At 40.5% G+C, this 18,489-nt stretch overlaps 1 protein-coding gene across 3 annotated transcripts; it reads left to right on the top strand.

Annotated features, from left to right (window-relative positions):
* The first annotated feature begins 4,659 nt into the window (after window positions 1-4,659).
* On the top strand, window positions 4,660-18,119 carry LOC144014163 (uncharacterized). 3 transcript variants are annotated; one of them, XM_077513749.1, is made up of 5 exons: window positions 4,660-4,769; window positions 5,245-5,350; window positions 14,445-14,617; window positions 15,274-15,523; window positions 15,627-18,119. In XM_077513749.1, the coding sequence occupies exons 4-5, from the start codon at window positions 15,280-15,282 to the stop codon at window positions 17,558-17,560; spliced, it is 2,178 nt and encodes a 725-aa protein (XP_077369875.1). In that variant the 5' UTR covers window positions 4,660-4,769; window positions 5,245-5,350; window positions 14,445-14,617; window positions 15,274-15,279; the 3' UTR covers window positions 17,561-18,119. The 3 variants fall into 3 exon arrangements, with proteins under 3 accessions (XP_077369875.1, XP_077369874.1, XP_077369876.1); XM_077513748.1 differs by lacking the exon at window positions 5,245-5,350 and having other exon boundaries at window positions 4,674-4,769; XM_077513750.1 differs by lacking the exon at window positions 4,660-4,769 and having other exon boundaries at window positions 5,178-5,350.
* Window positions 18,120-18,489: the final 370 nt, after the last annotated feature.

The following is an 18,489-nucleotide window of genomic DNA, read 5'->3' as shown; positions in this document are numbered from 1 at the left end:
ATAAGAGGTTGACAATTTATTCGCATAACAAATCTTGTCTGCGCCGAACGCACTCACTACTAGACCAGAAACAACAAGAAGGCATCCTGGATCCAGAGGCATGGAACTAACTTGGGCAGAGGAACAGGAGACCAGAGGAGCAGAGCAGATGAACAGATGACTAATTCGGCCAAAACGCACTTCTCAGTCTGACTTATATAGTCAGCGAATGGATCTGATAGGCTGCGGCCAGACGTGGGTAACTCCAATAGGTTGCTGAAACAGGACTGATGTGGATTTATCTGATTAGCTGCTGACTGACACACGGATAAAACTGATTGGCTTCTGACCAGATAAAGATTCCTGACATCACATAGCTGCTGGTTACATGCTGATTGCATCAGTTCAAATCAGACACTTGCCACAAACAAAACAGTCATGACATGGTCGGTGCCGAGTGGCGGGATCCGGACCCACGCGGGTATCAATTGTGTGTTACAGTGCATTGCTGATGTCTTGAGAATTTTTGGCTGGCTGCACCGCAACCTTGTGAGATCACAACAAATTCCAAAGGTCCTGCAGGCAATACATCATTTTCTTATTGTTCATCAAGCTTCTGACCAGTTGAAACTTGTTGCTGGTTTCACGCTGATTGCATCAGTTCAAATCAGACACTTGCCACAAACAATATACAGTCACGACAATAACTGTGAGCCACTGTATTTAACAATCTGTTTCATGTTTGAACAACATTAAAATCAAATCTGAAGGCTTAATGTTCCAATAATATAACATTCTTCCATGCTTAGAGTGTGAGCCATAAGTAAGACGTTTTGTTGAGTATTTTTCCATCCAAAATGGATGTTTAAACATCGATTCGGCCCAGATTGAATCAATACAAGAATTGTGCACTGTAATATCGCTATATATTGCCGAATTGATTTTTTTTTTTTTTTTAAACACTCCTACAAGACTTTCAACAAGGCGTTGAAAGTTCAAGGAAGGGCAACTTGCTTCCACCGTGCTGATTGGTCCTCATTCAGCCTCTGCAAAGTCCGGCAATCGTGCCTCATGAGTTCATCGCTGCTGACTTTACGCTCTGTCAACAGTGTCTGCTTGGAATCGGCCTTCGCCGAGGCGCCAGTAAAAACGGGCTGTGGTTGGCAAAGGAAGAGAGAGCACCCGTGGTTTATCAAAGCAGGTCAAACTGTGACCCCTGACCTTTAATTTCCTGTCAGGCCTTTATTGTCTCATTCAGTCTGACATTGCCAAGATTTGCAAGTGGAAGTCCTTAAACGCTCGTAATCGGAGTTGCAGTATATCGTTTGTCAGTGGACTAATATTGATGATAAAAAAAGAAATTGTCGTCATATGCTCTGTCGTTCCGGTGACATTTTTTTGGCCTTTGCTACCGATTCCGATACTCAGCTTTGCAGTATCGGCCGATGCCGATACCGTACTGATACCTAAGTTTTCATGAAAAAGCTGCCGTGCCATTGGTTCATTCAAAGGCCAATAGGATATCTTGGCTCGGCATGCAGTGAACATGTCACATGTCAGTGAATGTTGTTCACGAGCAAGACAAGATGCTGCATCCAAAATCTATATTAGGGTCGGAAATAATGGTATCGGCAAGTTACTTGTTAGCACTCACCGATGCCGATACCACTGTTTTAATGCAGTATCGGGGTCTCTGCCGATACCAGTATCGGTATTGGAACAACACTAGTTTTAAGTAGGAAAAAAAAGTGCTAAGTCGGCTAGCTTTGTACTATGCTAGCATCGAATATTCTCGAGTTAAACCAAGTTCCCGTTTGAAACAAAACACATGAACATAGCGATTTCCAGCCAGTTGTAATTCCGACGTTCGTTTCATGTACCAGAAATCTTGCGTTGGATTAGAAGACGCAATAGCGATGGTTTAGGACGCTAACGCTAGTAGCGAGCCTCAGAACAACACTCCGCCCCCGCTGCAATATGATTGGCTGCAGCGTCGCTGGAAGGATATGACGCATTGCCATGACGTGTGCCGTAACCATGAACGCCGCCATATTGGATTAGCGCTCATGATGGGATGTGTATATATATATATATATATATATATATATATATATATATATATTAGGGGTGTGAATTGCCTAGTACCTGACGATTCGATTCGTATCACGATTCACAGGTCACGATTCGATTCGATACCGATTACTCCCGATATGAATTTATAAGTCGATTGTTGCGATTTTTTTTCATTCAAATTTAGAAAATACTAATCAGTAAGCTTGTAGAGTGTAAGATTTATATGAAAATGTATTATTTATTTATCTTATAGAGGTTGTAATCTGTTTCATGTTTGAACAGCATTAAAATAAAATATTAAGGCTTAATGTTCCGTTCATATAACATTCTTCCATGCTCAAGGTGTGAATCCTAACCCGAAGTCAGACGTTTTGTTGAATATTTTTCCATTAAAAATGGAAGTTTAAAAATCGATTCACACACACACACACAAAAAAAAAAAAACAACGATTTTTTTTTTATTGAATCGATTCGAGAATCGCGCGATGTAGTATCGCGATATATCGCCGAATCGATTTTTTTAACACCCCATATATATATATATATATATATATTTATATATATATTTATATATATATTTATATATATATATATATATATTTATATATATATTTATATATATATTTATATATGACTTTTGATGGTTGACGTTAGGGAAAGCCATTATGTCAATGAGAAGTCCCCACGATGGTACAAAGACAAACGTGTTTGTGCGTGTTTGTGTGAGAGAGCATGTGTGTCCAAACTTTTGACCTGTACTGTTTAATCTAGAACAAATTAATGTTGGAAAAGGTTTTGAAATGTGTGTATAGACTTTTTTTTTTCATAGCCATTGTAGCTGCAATACATTTTAAGCCATACAGCTACATGCTCAAAGATCATATCACAAAAAAATGAAAATAAAAAATCACCCTTTTAATGAGAAACTGCAATGTGAGGCATTCATGATACTTGTTTTCCTTTCATAGTCTTTTGGAATTAGCTCATTGTTTGCTTTGGAAAGCTCTAATAAATGATTGCTAATGTAATCCAACAACACTGATCCTGTTCTGTTCATCGTCTTTCGATGTTTTCTCACTTGATACCGTTCCGCTTATTAAAAAGGAGAGAGAAAGATCTGCTCGGCTGAGCGGGACAATAGTTCACTTTGATTCTTTATGCATTAGGGAAGTTCATTCCAATGCAGAGACTGGAAAGATTTTCTAAGATTGAGTACAGTTTAAGGTTCTTTTCCACTGGCCTGTCCTGAATCCGCGTCCTGTTTTGATTGGGCGTCTTTAAGGTCAATGTGAAGCGAAAGTTGCAGACAAAAAGAGCAGTGAGGCGACGACGTAATGACTGTGAAACACAATCCGATGATTTCCTCACTGACCTTGTAGCTAAATTCCTCCACATGTTTTCTTTCACAGTTAACCAGCTGAAATGTCTGTGATGTCATCGTTTCCCTTTTTTCCCCGATTTAATGGCCAGAAAAAATGAATTCTTTCATTTTTCCCATAAGGGCAAATTCATTAATATTCCAAGAAGAGACGTCAATGTGAGGGTTTGGTGCCTTGCTCAAGGGTATGAGGACTTTGGGAGCAATCCGTTCCGTCCCAATTTTGCCCTTATAAGGTCTCGATGTGGTTTGTTATGTACAGTATAAGGCCCTCTAGTGGAGGCTGCTGTTCACTGCAAAAAGTGAGGGCAGCGCCTTCGCCACCAAATGGGAATTGGAAGCCTTTTCTGTTTAGTTTTAGTTTAGTTTAGTTTAGTTTAGTTTAGTTTAGTTTAGTTTAGTTTAGTTTAGTTTAGTTTAGTTTAGTTTAGTTTAGTTTAGTTTGGCTTGTTTTGGTTTTGTTTTTTGTTTTGTTTTTTTGGTTTGTTTTTTTGGTTTGTTTTTTGGTTTTTTTTGGTTTGTTTGGTTTTGTTATTTTTTTTATTTTCTTTTGTTTTTTTGGTTTGTTTTTTGGTTTTGAAACCGTACTTAACCAGAAACCAACTTTCTAACTGTTGTTCTTTTTTTTCTTTTTTTCTTTTTTTCAATAAAATTCTAGCTGCATTGTTTTGAATAAGTTGAAGTTTGTTCAGATCTGGATTTGTTCAGCTGCGGTGAAAAAAAGAGCATTCCAGTAATTAAGTGACTAAAGATGAACGCATTAGCCAATTTCTCAGTGATCTATCTTTAGATATGTCCCTTCATTTTTTTCTGAAGCCAGATGGAGAAAAAAAAAATGATTGCTTAAATGTGAACCAGCTGTTCCGGGTGGGAATTGACACCTCGAAATAAGCAAAAAAGTTGAGCAAAAGTTCAAACCTTCAGAAAAATTGCACATGGATGCAAAATGGGGTCAACATCTGGCTTGTAAAGGAGTGGCTTTCTCTTTTTTTTCCTATTTCATTAACTTTTGTTACTGGGGTAAGTTTTCATTGTTTTCTGATTGAAATGCATCAAAGCATATCTATGAGGCAGGCATGAATGTGATTTGTATCCGTATTTGTGCAAGCATGAACAGCTTGATAGCAAGTTGATCGAAATGGAGGCGGAGAGACGTGTGATTGCCTTTGCGCAGTTGGCCGCCGTGACGTCTGTGCTTTTCTCCCTTCAGCAAATCCTGTTCTTCTTTTCGTGCAGAATTTGGGCTCCGTCCTCTGTTTGTGCGGCTCCTCCCTTCTCCCGCATAAAAGCTTCGCTGCTGTCAAAGTTCACCCTGCAGTCTCGCAGCAACACATGAAAGGTAAGAGGTGCAGCTCTCAGGTTGTTTTGGTTTTTGTGCATGTCTGGCATGGCTGCAGCATCCCCATTCTCTGCATTTCTGTCTCCTTGCAGTAAAATCGGAATTTCCAAATTGGAAGAAAAGACTGACAGACTCATAAATTGTTTGACGGCTTCCTAGTGCATGAGAAGAATTCTTTCTCAATCCAGAATGTGAAGTGATCATCAAAGCTGCCAAAGTCAGCAGTGCTTCTGTCTGTCTGTCTGTCTGTCTGTCTGTCTGTCTTTCTGTCTGTCTCTGCCACTGATCTGAATATATGACTGGATAGCGGATAGGCCAAGACTTTTGAGGTCGCAAGGCCGCCATGTTGCTCCTCCCCAGAAATGTTTCTCAGCATACAGTCCTATCGTTTATAGTATCCAAATTGGAGAACATTTGAGACAGTACTGAGTAGAAACAGCATCATTTGCCATGTTTTAAATGTGTTAAACATAAGCAAGAGGACTTCAGACATTGACGGACGTGACCCAAGTCAACTTGCCGGACTACTGTCCTCTCGACCAACACCGGACCAGAACTCGTGTCACAGAACGCTGTCAGGGGTAACTCAGTGCTGATCGCACACACTGGAGGTGAGGATGAAATAGAGATTCATGAGATTCCATCCATCCATCCATCTTCTTCCGCTTATCCGGGGTCGGGTCGCGGGGGCAGCAGCTTTAGGAGGGAGACCCAGACTTCCCTCTCCCCAGCCACTTCAACCAGCTCCTCCGGTGGGATCCCGAGGCGTTCCCAGGCCAGCCGAGAGACATAGTCACTCCGGCGTGTCCTGGGTCGTCCCCGGGGCCTCCCACCGGTGGGACATGCCCGGAACACCTCACCAGGGAGGCGTCCAGGAGGCATCCGAACCAGATGCCCGAGCCACCTCAGCTGGCTCCTCTCAACGCGGAGGAGCAGCGGCTCGACTCTGAGTCCCTCCCGGATGACCGAGCTTCTCACCCTATCTCTAAGGGAGAGCCCGGACACCCTGCGGAGGAAACTCATTTCGGCCGCTTGTATCCGGAAAATCCGAACTGTTCCTTTAAATACATGTGGAAATTAGATGCTTTGTGATGTTTACAGGAGGAAACGTACATTTGAATTTAACAAAAAAAAAATTATAACTGTAATTCAACAAAAGATGCCTCTGCCAAATCTAATATTGGGGGTATAATTTTGCATTGGAGGATGGTCGGAAGTCGGATATATCCAAGTAGGTTTTTCCCAGTTCCGACCTGAAAGTGTTTGAGGCGAAAGTAAACAACCAAATTAGTGGATAGTGGTAAATTGTGTTATTTTTTATTTTGGTTCTTAAACTCATTTTGACTTTCCAGCAAACTTACCTTCTTGCAATTTTAATTCATGTATTGTTTTTATCTTATTTCATAAGCATTCCATACAGTTCAGTAGTTCAACCGTATAATTTCATGCCGGAAGATAGCGGCATACTGTCACGTATACGTTTCGTTAGATCAAGTTATATCGAATATTTATGAATGAAGAAAGCTATCGAGTTTTATACTCAAGTAAATTGTCTTTTACCATTCACAGTCTGTGTTTCCAAAGGGGAAATCATTGTAGAGTGACGTCACTTGTAGTCCGTTGGTGAACTCGGGGTCCTTCTTTTTTTTCCGACTTCTCAAGTAGAATTTCCGGGTTCAAGGGGGCGTTCCCGCACACACTTCCTGGTTTGAACTCGGAAAAGTCCCACTTCCGACTATCCTTGGATGCAGCATAAGGAAGTCAGCTATAAAAGAAAAAAAGGGGATCTTCAAAGCAGCACATACCAATCCGCTATTTTTTTTTTTTTTTTAACTTGTTAAAAAATAGTGACCAATCCAGCACAAATCCCCGCCTCCGGCCTTATACTAACTGCCTCCGAGCTGAATATGTCTTATGTGTACATAGCGTATGGTTGATACAGTAGTCTGCTCACGAAATAGGAGGAGCAAGATGGCCGCCTTCTGACTTCAATTGCTTGCACAAGCGTGTATGGGCTATCGTATGGGCTATCGCCTATCCAGTCATATATACAGGTCAGCGGTCTGTTGCACCTGCCAGCTTAATGTCCAAACTTGACATGAGCTTGTGCATGAATTGTTTGGGATGAATTGTTGTTTGTATCTGAGATGTAGTTGCATACGAGAATGCCCAAAGAGCTGATAAAGCAACTCGATCTTGTCATGGTGGAGGTTTGTCTGCCGTGATGTTATTGTTGAGCCACAAAGGGCCTCTTGTTGTCATGGAAAAAAAAAAGTGGGGACCAGACGCTTCCCCGAGCAGGCCCAGACTTTGCTGCCTTGTTTTAATGTCTTTGTCCCCCCCCCCCGCGCTCCTGCCTGCTGGACAGGAAGTGTTGATGTAGCACGGAGAGAATGCGTTTCTTGATCCCAGCGTATGTGCCGCCGACTTCCTTGTGACTCACACGGCTACGTTCAAATTCTCCTCACCTGCAAGTTGTCTTACAAAATATGTTTTAGTCATCATCTTAGGTTTGTATTTTGCAGATATCAAGACAGTTGCACTCTTATTTTAGACCAGGGGTGTCAAACTCATCTTAGCTCAGGGTCCACATGGAGGAAAATATATTCGCAAGTGGGCCGGATCAGTAAAATCATTGTATATAATTTTTAAAACGTTGCCGTCAATTACACGCAGATTTTCGCTATTTGTGGGCCATCCCTAAATTGTGGGGGCGCAGCTGTAAAAATATTGTCCCAAAAAAATAAGACGACTGCAAATGGGCGCGGCAACACTTTGCCGGTATGAGCGCCAGGCGTGTTTTATCTCGCTATTTTGCATAAAGCTGTACATTGTCCACTGAATGCATTGTGTGCCGGGTGCCGTTAATGAAGTTATAAGGACGTTGATCCTTGTCATGTGCAGTTGTCATGTGTCTTATTCAGCACGTTTGTGTTTGATTTATGTTTTTATTTTTATTTTTTTTAAACAAACTGTAACTTTCAATTGTGTTCAAAATAATGACATGCTGTGTACAAGTTTAATTGCTCATCTGAGGCTTGCTTGTGAAATGACCAATTTCTATGCTTGGGTTGTGGCTGACTGATTAAGTGGTCCGACATTACTCTTTCTTTTCTTTTTTCTTTCTTTCTTTTTTTTTTTTTACTGTACAAAATCAACCCCATTGCGGGCCTGATCCGGCCCACGGGCCTTATGTTTGACACCACTGTTTTAGACCCTTTAATTCAAGTATTTTATTGTAGGAACATTCGGCCTTAAAGCACACAGTATTGGCGTGTCTAGACCATTTTTGGAAAATAAACGTGAGCACAATTGACCCACAATTTGAAAAATGTTCAAATTTGCTTCTTTTTTTGAACAAGCGAGAGTGTTCATCACATACAGTATTTTGGCAGGAGCCTTTTGCCTCAAAAACAGTTGAACCCACAGTGCAGACTCCACCCACCTCGTCTCAGTGAGGTGAGCCAAGCACAAGTGAGCAGCTCTAGAACCTACTTTCAACAAGGATATGCGGCGTATTTCTTAACTTCTGCCACCCAATTTCAATGAGCTTTGTTGAGTCCAGTGGTTCAGTAATATCACCGCAATCATGTCACAATTGTAGAAACCATCAATATTATACAAATTGTAACATATTAATTAGGGATGTAACAATATCCAAACGTGACGATACGATATTATCATGATATGAAGCTCACGATAAGATAATTCTCACGATATTGTGGGGAGGTTGGCGATATTTACAAAAGGTCACAATATTGTAAAAAAAAACGAGCTGATACTAAAAAAAAGCACAATATTGTGCTTTTGTGCATAACTGCAATGTTATGTTATTATTATTATTATTATTATTATTATTATTATTATTATTATTATTATTATTATTATTATTATTATTATTATTATGCTATTATTGTGTTGTTCATTTTTGCACATATTGAGTTCCTTCACATATTAACTTGCTTCACAGACATATTCCGTTCCCCTTCATCTGACAATGAGTGTAGATTTTGGTTTGGTTTGTTTTTTATTTGTTCATTTTTCCTTTCGGACAGCATTGTGACAATCAAACATTTCATCATACAATTACAACATATAATATAACCGAAAAGAAAAAGGGCTGGCAGGAAGAAGCTGAAGCTTATGAATTCCCGCCCCCATACTATACTAGGACGCAGAGGAGTCAAGTAAACTATTTTAAACATAGAAGGGCCAAAACATCCCTCAATTGCACAAAAAAAAACTAGCCACCAGAGGGTGCTAGAACTGCACAAATGCAAATAAATCAACTTGACTTTTTTTTAACAATGTGTTTCATTTAAATATTGTGAACATGATGACGACGATATAGTGGCAGTTTTAATATCACGATATTGCGCTTATCGTTCCATCCCTTGTGTTAACGTGACTGTCCTTATGTAAAAATCTGAAACAATATTTATATAAAAACATGTTAAAAACCTAAACATTTAAATAGAATCTAGCATTACTCACTAGAGATGCTGATTTTTAAATGCATTCATGTCTGCGGACACATTTTGACGGTCGAAGCTAACTCTTGCAAGTTTTGCTCTGACCAACCAATCGGAGGACGGAAAAATGTTGTTGTCATCGCAGGCCAGCTTGTTGACCTTGTGAGGACAAATTTGAAATTGTATTGAAAAATTCTCATTACTAATATCGTTCAAGTTACGTGAGCCAGCACTTCAGATTCTAAAAGGCACTGGGCAGATTAGATTGACATGGCAACACATCCAGGCTGAAATCTGATTGGACAAAAAAATAAAATAAAAAAAAAAGAAATCTTACATTCTCTCCCACAAATTGGAAGCAGTGCAACTAAGAGAAACGCTACAAATGAACTGTTGCAATAAATTTTATGAAGCAAACATTAGAATTGAGTTTGTAAACGTCGATGACTGCTTTGTGATCGTGTTTCGAGAAGGCCTTGCTGGCACTCCACTGGTTGATTCTCATCATTGGGTTGTTATAGCAACTGGCAAGGTGTCGCTTGCATCTTGCATGACCCTTGACCTTGACGTCTCAAGAAATGTTCTTATTTTGAAAAAGCACTTGCAGCATTCCCGTCTGTCATCTCTTGACAGGCAATTCAAGACAATGAACATGCGCATCAATGAGGATGAGTGGAAATATAAATCAACACGGTTTCTTCAAATATTCTTAGTTGATGGATAAAAATGAAAAGATTCAAATTAGTGTCGCTGGAAGAGGGTCAAAACTTTTCCCTCCTTGTGCTATACAATTTTTCGTTCTGCATTTTTGTGGTTCATGTTTTGCATGACAAGTGCTGTGACCATTTGCTTATGGAGGACCAAAAATGCTAACATTCAAAATAAATCAATGACTTAATAAATAAATAAATAGATAAATTAGTATAAGTGACAATAAAAACTGATATAAAAAAAAGTAGAATTCAAAAATAAAAAACAAATGTATTTATTTATATATATTTGTATAGGGGTGGAACGGTTCACAAAATCCACGGTTTGGTTTTCGGTTTCGTGCTGACGGTTTTCGGTTCGATTCAGTTCGGTAGGCAGTGACTTAATAAAAATCTAACATGTCATGGAGTTAAAAGTGAAAGTGTATATTATTCACAGATAATAATAATAATAATAATAATAATAATAATAATTATTATTATTATTATTATTTGCGTTCCACCCCTAATGTGTGTATATATATATGTATATATATATATATATATATATATATATATATATAATTTTGTTCTTTTTATTTCCATTTTAATTTTTTTTTATATATAATTTTCGAATTATACATCTGTTTTTAATTTTCACTTGTAGACATTTATTTATTTTTTAGTCATTTATTTATGTATTTTGAATTGTGTCAGTTTTGGTCCTCCATAGTTGCTCCTATTCAAGGATGTGAAATGCTGATGAACTTGTGGACAATGTCTCCTTTGTCCAGTATATTTTGGAATCACCTTTGACAATAAAAGTATTGCAGCTGCAAACTTGAGAATTTCCCATCGTCTCGCTGATCGTATGTTATTTTTGGCCCGTCGAATCCATAAAAGACGGCGGAGTGCCTTTGGGAGCCAACGTCAATACGAGACAAAGCAACCGCATGGAGGTTCTGGCAATAAATGAAATTATGGGTGCGAAACCTGCAGTGAAATGAATCTGCCTGTTGACATTTGTCTGAAATGAAAACTGTGGCGAGACGTGAGGTGACCTGCATGCGCTTCCTGACACTTCTTCTTTTACGAGTCTATTGAAGTGAAATTATGTGCGTGTATGTACACACCCGTGGATGGTTGAAGGAACTGGAGTAAGACGCATCCTACTTGGATCGTCAGTTTGTAAAAGCATCAATATTGAAGTGAGACATTGACACTATATAGCTACAAGCTGTGACTGCTTTCAGTGTGCTGCAGTTTGGAATGCAATTTGTGAGAGTCACATTCGGTACAGCTGCAATACGCAATCTAGCAATATTGTTTTCACACATAATGCTCTTTTTTTTTAACTGGTATCATAAAAAAAATGTACACAGTGTTCCCTTGCTGTAACGCGGTTCAATTGTTGCGGCCTCGCTGTATTGCGGATTTTTTTTAATGATATTTTGCATGCATATATATATATATATATACATATATATATAATTTTTTTTTTTTACTGTAATGTACCTATTTTATAAAATGTATGGTTTAAACCTTGATAATTTTACATATATATATATTTTTTTACAGTAATGTACCTATTTTATAAAATTTATGAAGGTTTAAACATTGAGAATTTTGCATGCATTTTTTTTTTTTACTCTAATGTAGGCTATTTTATAAAATTTATGAAGTTTTAAACATCAAGAATCTTGCATGAATTTTTTTTACAGTACTATACCTATTTTATAAAATGTATGAAATTTTAAACATTGATAATTTTGCATGCATTTTTATACCTATTTTATAAAATGTATGAAATTTTAAACATTGATAATTTTACATGCATTTTTATACCTATTTTATAAAATGTATGAAATTTTAAACATTGATAATTTTCTGAAATTTTAAACATTGATAATTTTGCATGCATTTTTTTACAGTACTATACCTATTTTATAAAATGTATGAAATTTTAAACATTGATAATTTTACATGCATTTTTATACCTATTTTATAAAATGTATGAAATTTTAAACATTGATAATTTTGAATGCATTTTTATCCCTATTTTATAAAATGTATGAAATTTTAATCATTGATAATTTTGCATGTATTTTATAATACCTATTTTCTAAAATTTATGAAGATTTAAACATTGAGAATGTTTCAACAAGAGAGAACTGTAGGAAAATGTAAATGCCTTGATGAGAAAAGTATATAAAGTGTGTTTGAGAAGGGTTTTAGAGCCTTTATACATTTATAATAAATATAAAACATAAAGCCAACTACCTCACGGATTTCATTTATTGCAGGTATTTTTTAATTATTATTTTTTTAAACCAATCACAGCGGAAAACGAGGGAACATTGTATCCAGTAATTGGTCGTAAACGTAATATTGATTTGAATTTCTTTGGTGTTTTCCAACTAAAATGTATAGCACACTCCTGCAAATGCACACAGGCGCACAGCCCAGATGGCTTCTCGTGAGCATCAACTGAGTGCTGCAAACAGCGTTTCAAAGACTAGACGCTCATCTGGAAGTGGTCAGGAGGACGGTTGCATCAGGTGGGGCTTGGAAAGGCATCTGCAAGTTTCTTTGTCAAATGTGGCAGCTCATCAACATCATGCAAGAAAATCGAAACCGGAGCTGGCCAGCACATTTATGATGGACTCTGGCATGACAAATGAGCTTGATTGAGCCAGTGGGTCTTGATGTACTGTAGTCATGTTGTTCTCTTTAAAACGCTTGATGCGTTCTTGGAGGTCAGGTCCAACATGTTTCATTTTAAAGTTCTGCAGTCATATTCATGACTTCATGAGGGTGGTGTATTTCTCAAATGTGTTGTAAGTTGAGCAAAATGGAATGACGACGTGGCAGAAGGACGTCAGAACTAACACCAAACGTTGCTAACACACAGGATGCTATTTTGTAGACTGGTTCCAGTGCGTTTAGCGTAAAAAATGGGGACATCGTCATTTTCGTGCCACGGCAGGTTTAGTTTAGCGTGTTCGTAAATTGACCTTAGCGTGGAACGCCCCTCCCCGCCCACTAAATGCGACAAGCACCTGGCGCCGACATTTACCGGCCGAGATGAGCTGAAGTTCAATCGCATTAATGCAAAAGTTGTCAAATCGTCCTTGTGTTTTCTCGCTTAGGAATTTTCAGGACGCCAATATTTCTCTTTGAAGCAAGCAAAGGGGGCTTTCATTTTTTTAGTGAAGGGTATCTTCCCTCCCTCACTAATCACCATGCAATTTTGCCCAAGAACAAAAGGAAATGCATGTCGCTGTCTGTTGCTACAGAAGTCAGGAAAAGACCGAGTCGCCTCACACACACATTATTCCTGTCAAGCAGGGTCAGAATGAATTCATATGACCGATGTTTTGTTGGCATTTATAGTAAATAGTAAGTCAACAAACGTTAGCGTGGACGGTTAGCTACCCAGAGCTATCGTTAGCCTTTGGCTAAAAACAACAATGGAGAACATTACCTTAGATCAGACGTAGTGGTTTCTGCTCATTTTGGAGGGATTCAACTAGCCGTATGTATGCTCTTCCACAAAGTTTGAGCACACTAGCGCAGATATTGTTCATAGTTGTTTGAGGGTTTAGAGAATCCAGACATTGTCTCTCTTAAACAAGCCATGACTACCGCAAGATGCAATTTAGACGATTGGAATAACGGCTATCACTCTTACACAAGCCGTGACTATAGCATTTAACCATTTTTATTTATTTATTTATTTATTTATTTATTTATTTATTTATTTATTTATTTATTCATATATATTTTTGGGGGGTGGCGGGGGCGTTTTTGGATAAGCATGCAAATGACGCAATGCGCTACCGGCAGCGGGATTGCGTTTGTTTGTCCGCAGCAAAACGCACGTGCTGTCGCAGACATGACTTCTTGCGTCTTGATTGGTTTACTAGGTCATGCAGGCGTGCTTTACGCTAAGCTCAATGGGCTATATGCCACAGAAGAGGCGGGACTGTTTTTGCACATCAATTTGTTTCCAGTTCGGTTTGCGGCGTGTGGGTTGCGTCACAATACTTGTGCTTCCGACTTTGTGCCGACTTTGTGTTTTTTCACTCACTCATTCACACATGTAAGCTTCTGTGAGTGAGTGAGTGAGTGAGTGAGTGAGTGAGTGAGTGAGTGAGTGAGTGACATCACGCAGCTGACAAGTTTGCCCGGCCCGTTTGCGACCCCCCCCCCCCCCCGCTCTGTGATTGGCTGGAGGGGTGTAAACACTGTCTTTCCACAGAAACGTCCCGCTGTTTACAAAACAAACACAAAATGGCAAAATACAGGCTGGGGGTGTGGGGGTTTAGGATAAAATCACCCCCACACGTTATGAAAAGCCCATATCTATAAATTGAGAAGTAGTTTGTTTGTTTAAATCCTGTATTTAAAAAGTGCATTTTCCTGAGTGAAACCGGCAGAAGTGTTGTGCAACAAAAGTACTTTTTTTTTTTTTTAAACTAGTATTGGTATCTCTGCTTTTTTTTCTATGAAAGGTGAAGAAGGTACAAGTTGATCCTGCACCTGTCTTTCATTTTCTGGCTGACTGACTGGAGCCCATACATGGCCGCCTTTCCACTCACACCTTGGAAACAAAGCCAAGAAGCAACCTAATGTAAGGCAAGTCGTGGACTAAGACGTTGACTTGGCAAGGAGAACAACTCTGAAAGTAAGCAAACTTGTAGCTGGTCATTGATCAATGTTAGGTTGATTTTTTTTTCTCAATGTTGACCTATTGTACCATCTAAAAAAAAGGGCAAACAAATACGCTAGTTCCTCCATCAAGTATTCGCAGGACTTAACTTTCTTTGTTATGTTTCAGCTTTTCCAAATGGAATCAATTATTTTCCACCTCAAAATTTGACACGTCAAATCCGTCATTCCCCTTAATTTCAACTCGTCTCCCATTTCCTGTTGCTGGGAAACATCCCCACAGCATAATGATGCCACCATCATATTTGGTATTGGTCTGTAGGTATTGCAGATTACAGTTTTGGCCATTTGATTGGTTTCCCTCAAACATGACTTCTCAAACTCTGACAGTCAAGCCAAAGAGTTTCATTTCTGACTCATCAGACTCGAGAATTGTGTCTGTCAGGTTTCTTTGGACAAATGCCCGATGACTTGCCATGTTCCTTTTACGAAGGACTTGGCTTTGGTCTGGCAGTTGCCACACCAGACCATCCCACTACCATAGTAGCTTTTGCAGAGATGCAGAGATGGCTGTCCTTCTGGAAGGTTCTCAGCTTTTAGAAGAAGGCTCCGACATAACAAAATGTGGAAAAAGAGATGCCCTTTACTTTTGTTTTGTTTTTTTCTCCACAGTAAAATATGGTTCCTCCAATCCTTCATCACATCTACATATTCATCGCTGTGTTCCATCTGGCCTGCGGTGGCTCATTCTCTCGAAGCAAAACAACGTCGCAGCAGTACCAGGCCCAGCCACAGTACAACGATGGCCAACCGCAACAGCCCTTTTTAGGGAATGAGATGCCGTTACAGGCTCAGTATGGTATGGAGTTCCCGCAGCTCCCATTTGAGTTGGCCAAAGAGAGGCTGTTGACAGAAAGCAAAGGTCTCACGTTCTTGATATTTTAAAAGTAAATAAATAACTGACCACTCTTTATTAATCTGCATTGAATGCTTACTCTCACGACCAAATGTTCGTTTGTTTTAAGGACCAACATTCAGAGGAGCCAAAGGTCCACCTCCCCCTGGTTCTAGTGGAGAAGGTTTCCGTATTGGACCTCCTGGAGTTCAGGGCCCACCGGGACCTCAAGGACCACCAGGGCTGCCAGGACAGGGATTGCAAGGAATACCAGGAAAAGCAGGTCCTCCTGGTCCTCAAGGGTACCCAGGAATAGGTAAACCAGGACTGCCAGGATTGCCAGGAAAACCAGGAGGACCTGGATTGCCTGGGCCACAAGGTGAACCGGGACCTAGCGGTCGTGAGGGACCAAATGGACTTCCTGGTCCTCAAGGACTCCCAGGTCCACCTGGCCTACCTGGAATTTCAAAGGTAGGAGGTCAAGGTCTGCCAGGACAAGTGGGTCTTCAAGGAGAGCCAGGTCAAAGAGGTTCTCCTGGGCTTCCTGCCCAACCAGGCCCCAGAGGAGAAAAGGGAATTGGTATACCTGGTTTGCCCGGGTTGAAAGGACCTAGTGGACCACCTGGTATGCCTGGACATGCTGGCATGCCTGGGATTGGTAAACCCGGTGTGAATGGTCTTCCTGGGCATCCAGGAATGCCAGGGAAAGCTGGCCCCCGTGGTGAACCAGGACCATCAGGACCACCTGGTGATAGAGGCCAACCAGGCCCACCAGGTTCATCTGGAATGGGAAAACCAGGAAAAGATGGCTTTCCAGGTCAATCAGGTCTTCATGGAGGAAAAGGTGAACCAGGCTCTCCAGGATTACCAGGAAGTCCAGGTTTGCCTGGTTATGGCAAACAAGGCTTCCCAGGACCCAAGGGTCACAAAGGACACAATGGTTTTCCTGGATCACCGGGTCCAAAAGGAGAAAAGGGTCATGAAGGCCTTCCAGGTGTTATTGGGGCTACCGGTTCTGGTGGTAGACCTGGTCCACCAGGACCAATGGGGCCCTCAGGTATCATTGGCTTCCCAGGGCAAAAGGGCGAAGATGGTGAGAGTGGGCCAAAAGGAACTCCAGGATTTAAAGGGGATATAGGGTTACCAGGCCTTCCGGGGCAGCCAGGATTCATAGGCGGAGTGGGGCAACCTGGACTGAGAGGATTTCAAGGACCAATGGGTCCCAAAGGGGAACCAGGTAACAGGGGTTTGAGTGGCGCCCCTGGCACAGCAGGATTGCCTGGGCCGAGAGGAGAGGGAGGCCAAGCTGGTGATAAAGGCCATCAGGGACCACAGGGGATCCCAGGACTTTCAGGACCAGGTGGACCAATTGGACCTCCTGGAATGCCTGGTCAAAAAGGAGAAAGGGGCCCTCCTGGGTTACCTGGCTATCCTGGTGAGGGAACACCTGGACCAGCTGGTCAGATTGGTCCCAAGGGTAACCCTGGCCCTAGTGGACCTCAGGGACTTCCTGGACAACCGGGGCAACCTGGACTTCCTGGTCCTCCGGGACACCCTGCGACAAATCCTGATCTTGGACAAACCCTCCCAGCGTCGGGTCCATATAGTGGCCAAAAACACGCTTACAAAAAGCCAAGGAATGATGGCTACATCGGTGGAAACGCCTTGGAGATGCCGGCGTTCACAGCAAAGCTCACCCATCCATTTCCTCCTGTTGGTTCTCCCGTCATTTTCGACAAAGTTCTCCAGAACGGCAATCAGGACTACGCTCCTCAAAATGGTGTTTTTACATGCAGCGTACCGGGGGTTTACTATTTTGCTTACCACGTCCACTGCAAAGGGAGCAACGTGTGGGTGGCGCTGATGAAGAACAACGAGCCCGTGCTGTACACGTACGATGAGTGCACCAAGGGCTTGCTGGATCAGGCATCGGGTAGCGCTGTGCTCCCTTTGCAACAGGCCGACACTGTGCATGTACAGCTGCCATCTGACCAGGCAGCAGGACTTTATGCTAGTCAGTATGTCCACGCCACTTTTTCCGGATACTTACTGTACCCAATCTAAGTGAAAACGGTTGCATTTACAAATGCAATGATTGAAGCAGCAAATGAAGTCAAGTTGCGAAACTTAGTCACAATTTGTCTGGATTTATACATGAACAAAATGTGTCGTATTCAGAAATGTGCATTGGTCTTATGACTGCTACAAAGCAGTATAAAAATGTCACTTTGATGAATGTTATACTTGATGTTTTTGAGGCAGCATCTCTGCCGTGTGACCGAGAGGATGGATGAAATGCCAATCACTTAGCTATTTTTTCCTTTTTCTTCCAGCTGTTCTTAACATGCTCATGGTGACATAATACACAGAAACATTTGAATTCACGCTGCAGACTCAATGACTATTTTTCTTTGCATACAAATAGATTATTTACAGGACGTATACTATAAATGCATACACAACATGCAGTGTATATATGCCAAGTGTTAAATTGCTTGACTTGTAGTTTCAAACTTGGAAACTTAACATTTCAGTGTTTTGCTCACATGGAGGCAGTTGTAGTACAACAGTAAACATGTTTCCTTGTGACCAGAAATAGTGGCAGATTGTTGTTTTAAGTCTTATATGAAGTACACCTCCAATATTAGTTGAAAATAATTTTACTGACTATTGGTATATTTAATTATTTAATATAATAAACTCATTATGCCAACATTAAGAATTTTCACAGAAATAATTGCAATCATGTTATTTTACCCGAATACATTAAGGGTAACCGTTAAGGGTGCAAGCTAGTTCATACAGTATCCACTTTCTGATTGAAGTAACCTGCATACTGGAAAAGAAGAAGCAAAAAGAAAAGTTTTTTTTAAAATCATGAATGTAAATGATGCGCTTAGTTTAGTTCTCAAGTGGTATGCCTGTAATAGAAAGAAAGAAAGAAAGAGAGAAAAAGAAAGAAAGAAATGAAAGGAAAGAAAGAAAGAAAGAAA

This window comes from Festucalex cinctus, chromosome 2 (genome assembly GCF_051991245.1).
Source record: "Festucalex cinctus isolate MCC-2025b chromosome 2, RoL_Fcin_1.0, whole genome shotgun sequence".
Classification (NCBI taxonomy): Eukaryota; Metazoa; Chordata; class Actinopteri; order Syngnathiformes; family Syngnathidae; genus Festucalex; species Festucalex cinctus.
The sequence above is the reverse complement of the archived record's forward strand: the minus strand, read 5'-3'. Positions and strand labels throughout refer to the sequence as shown.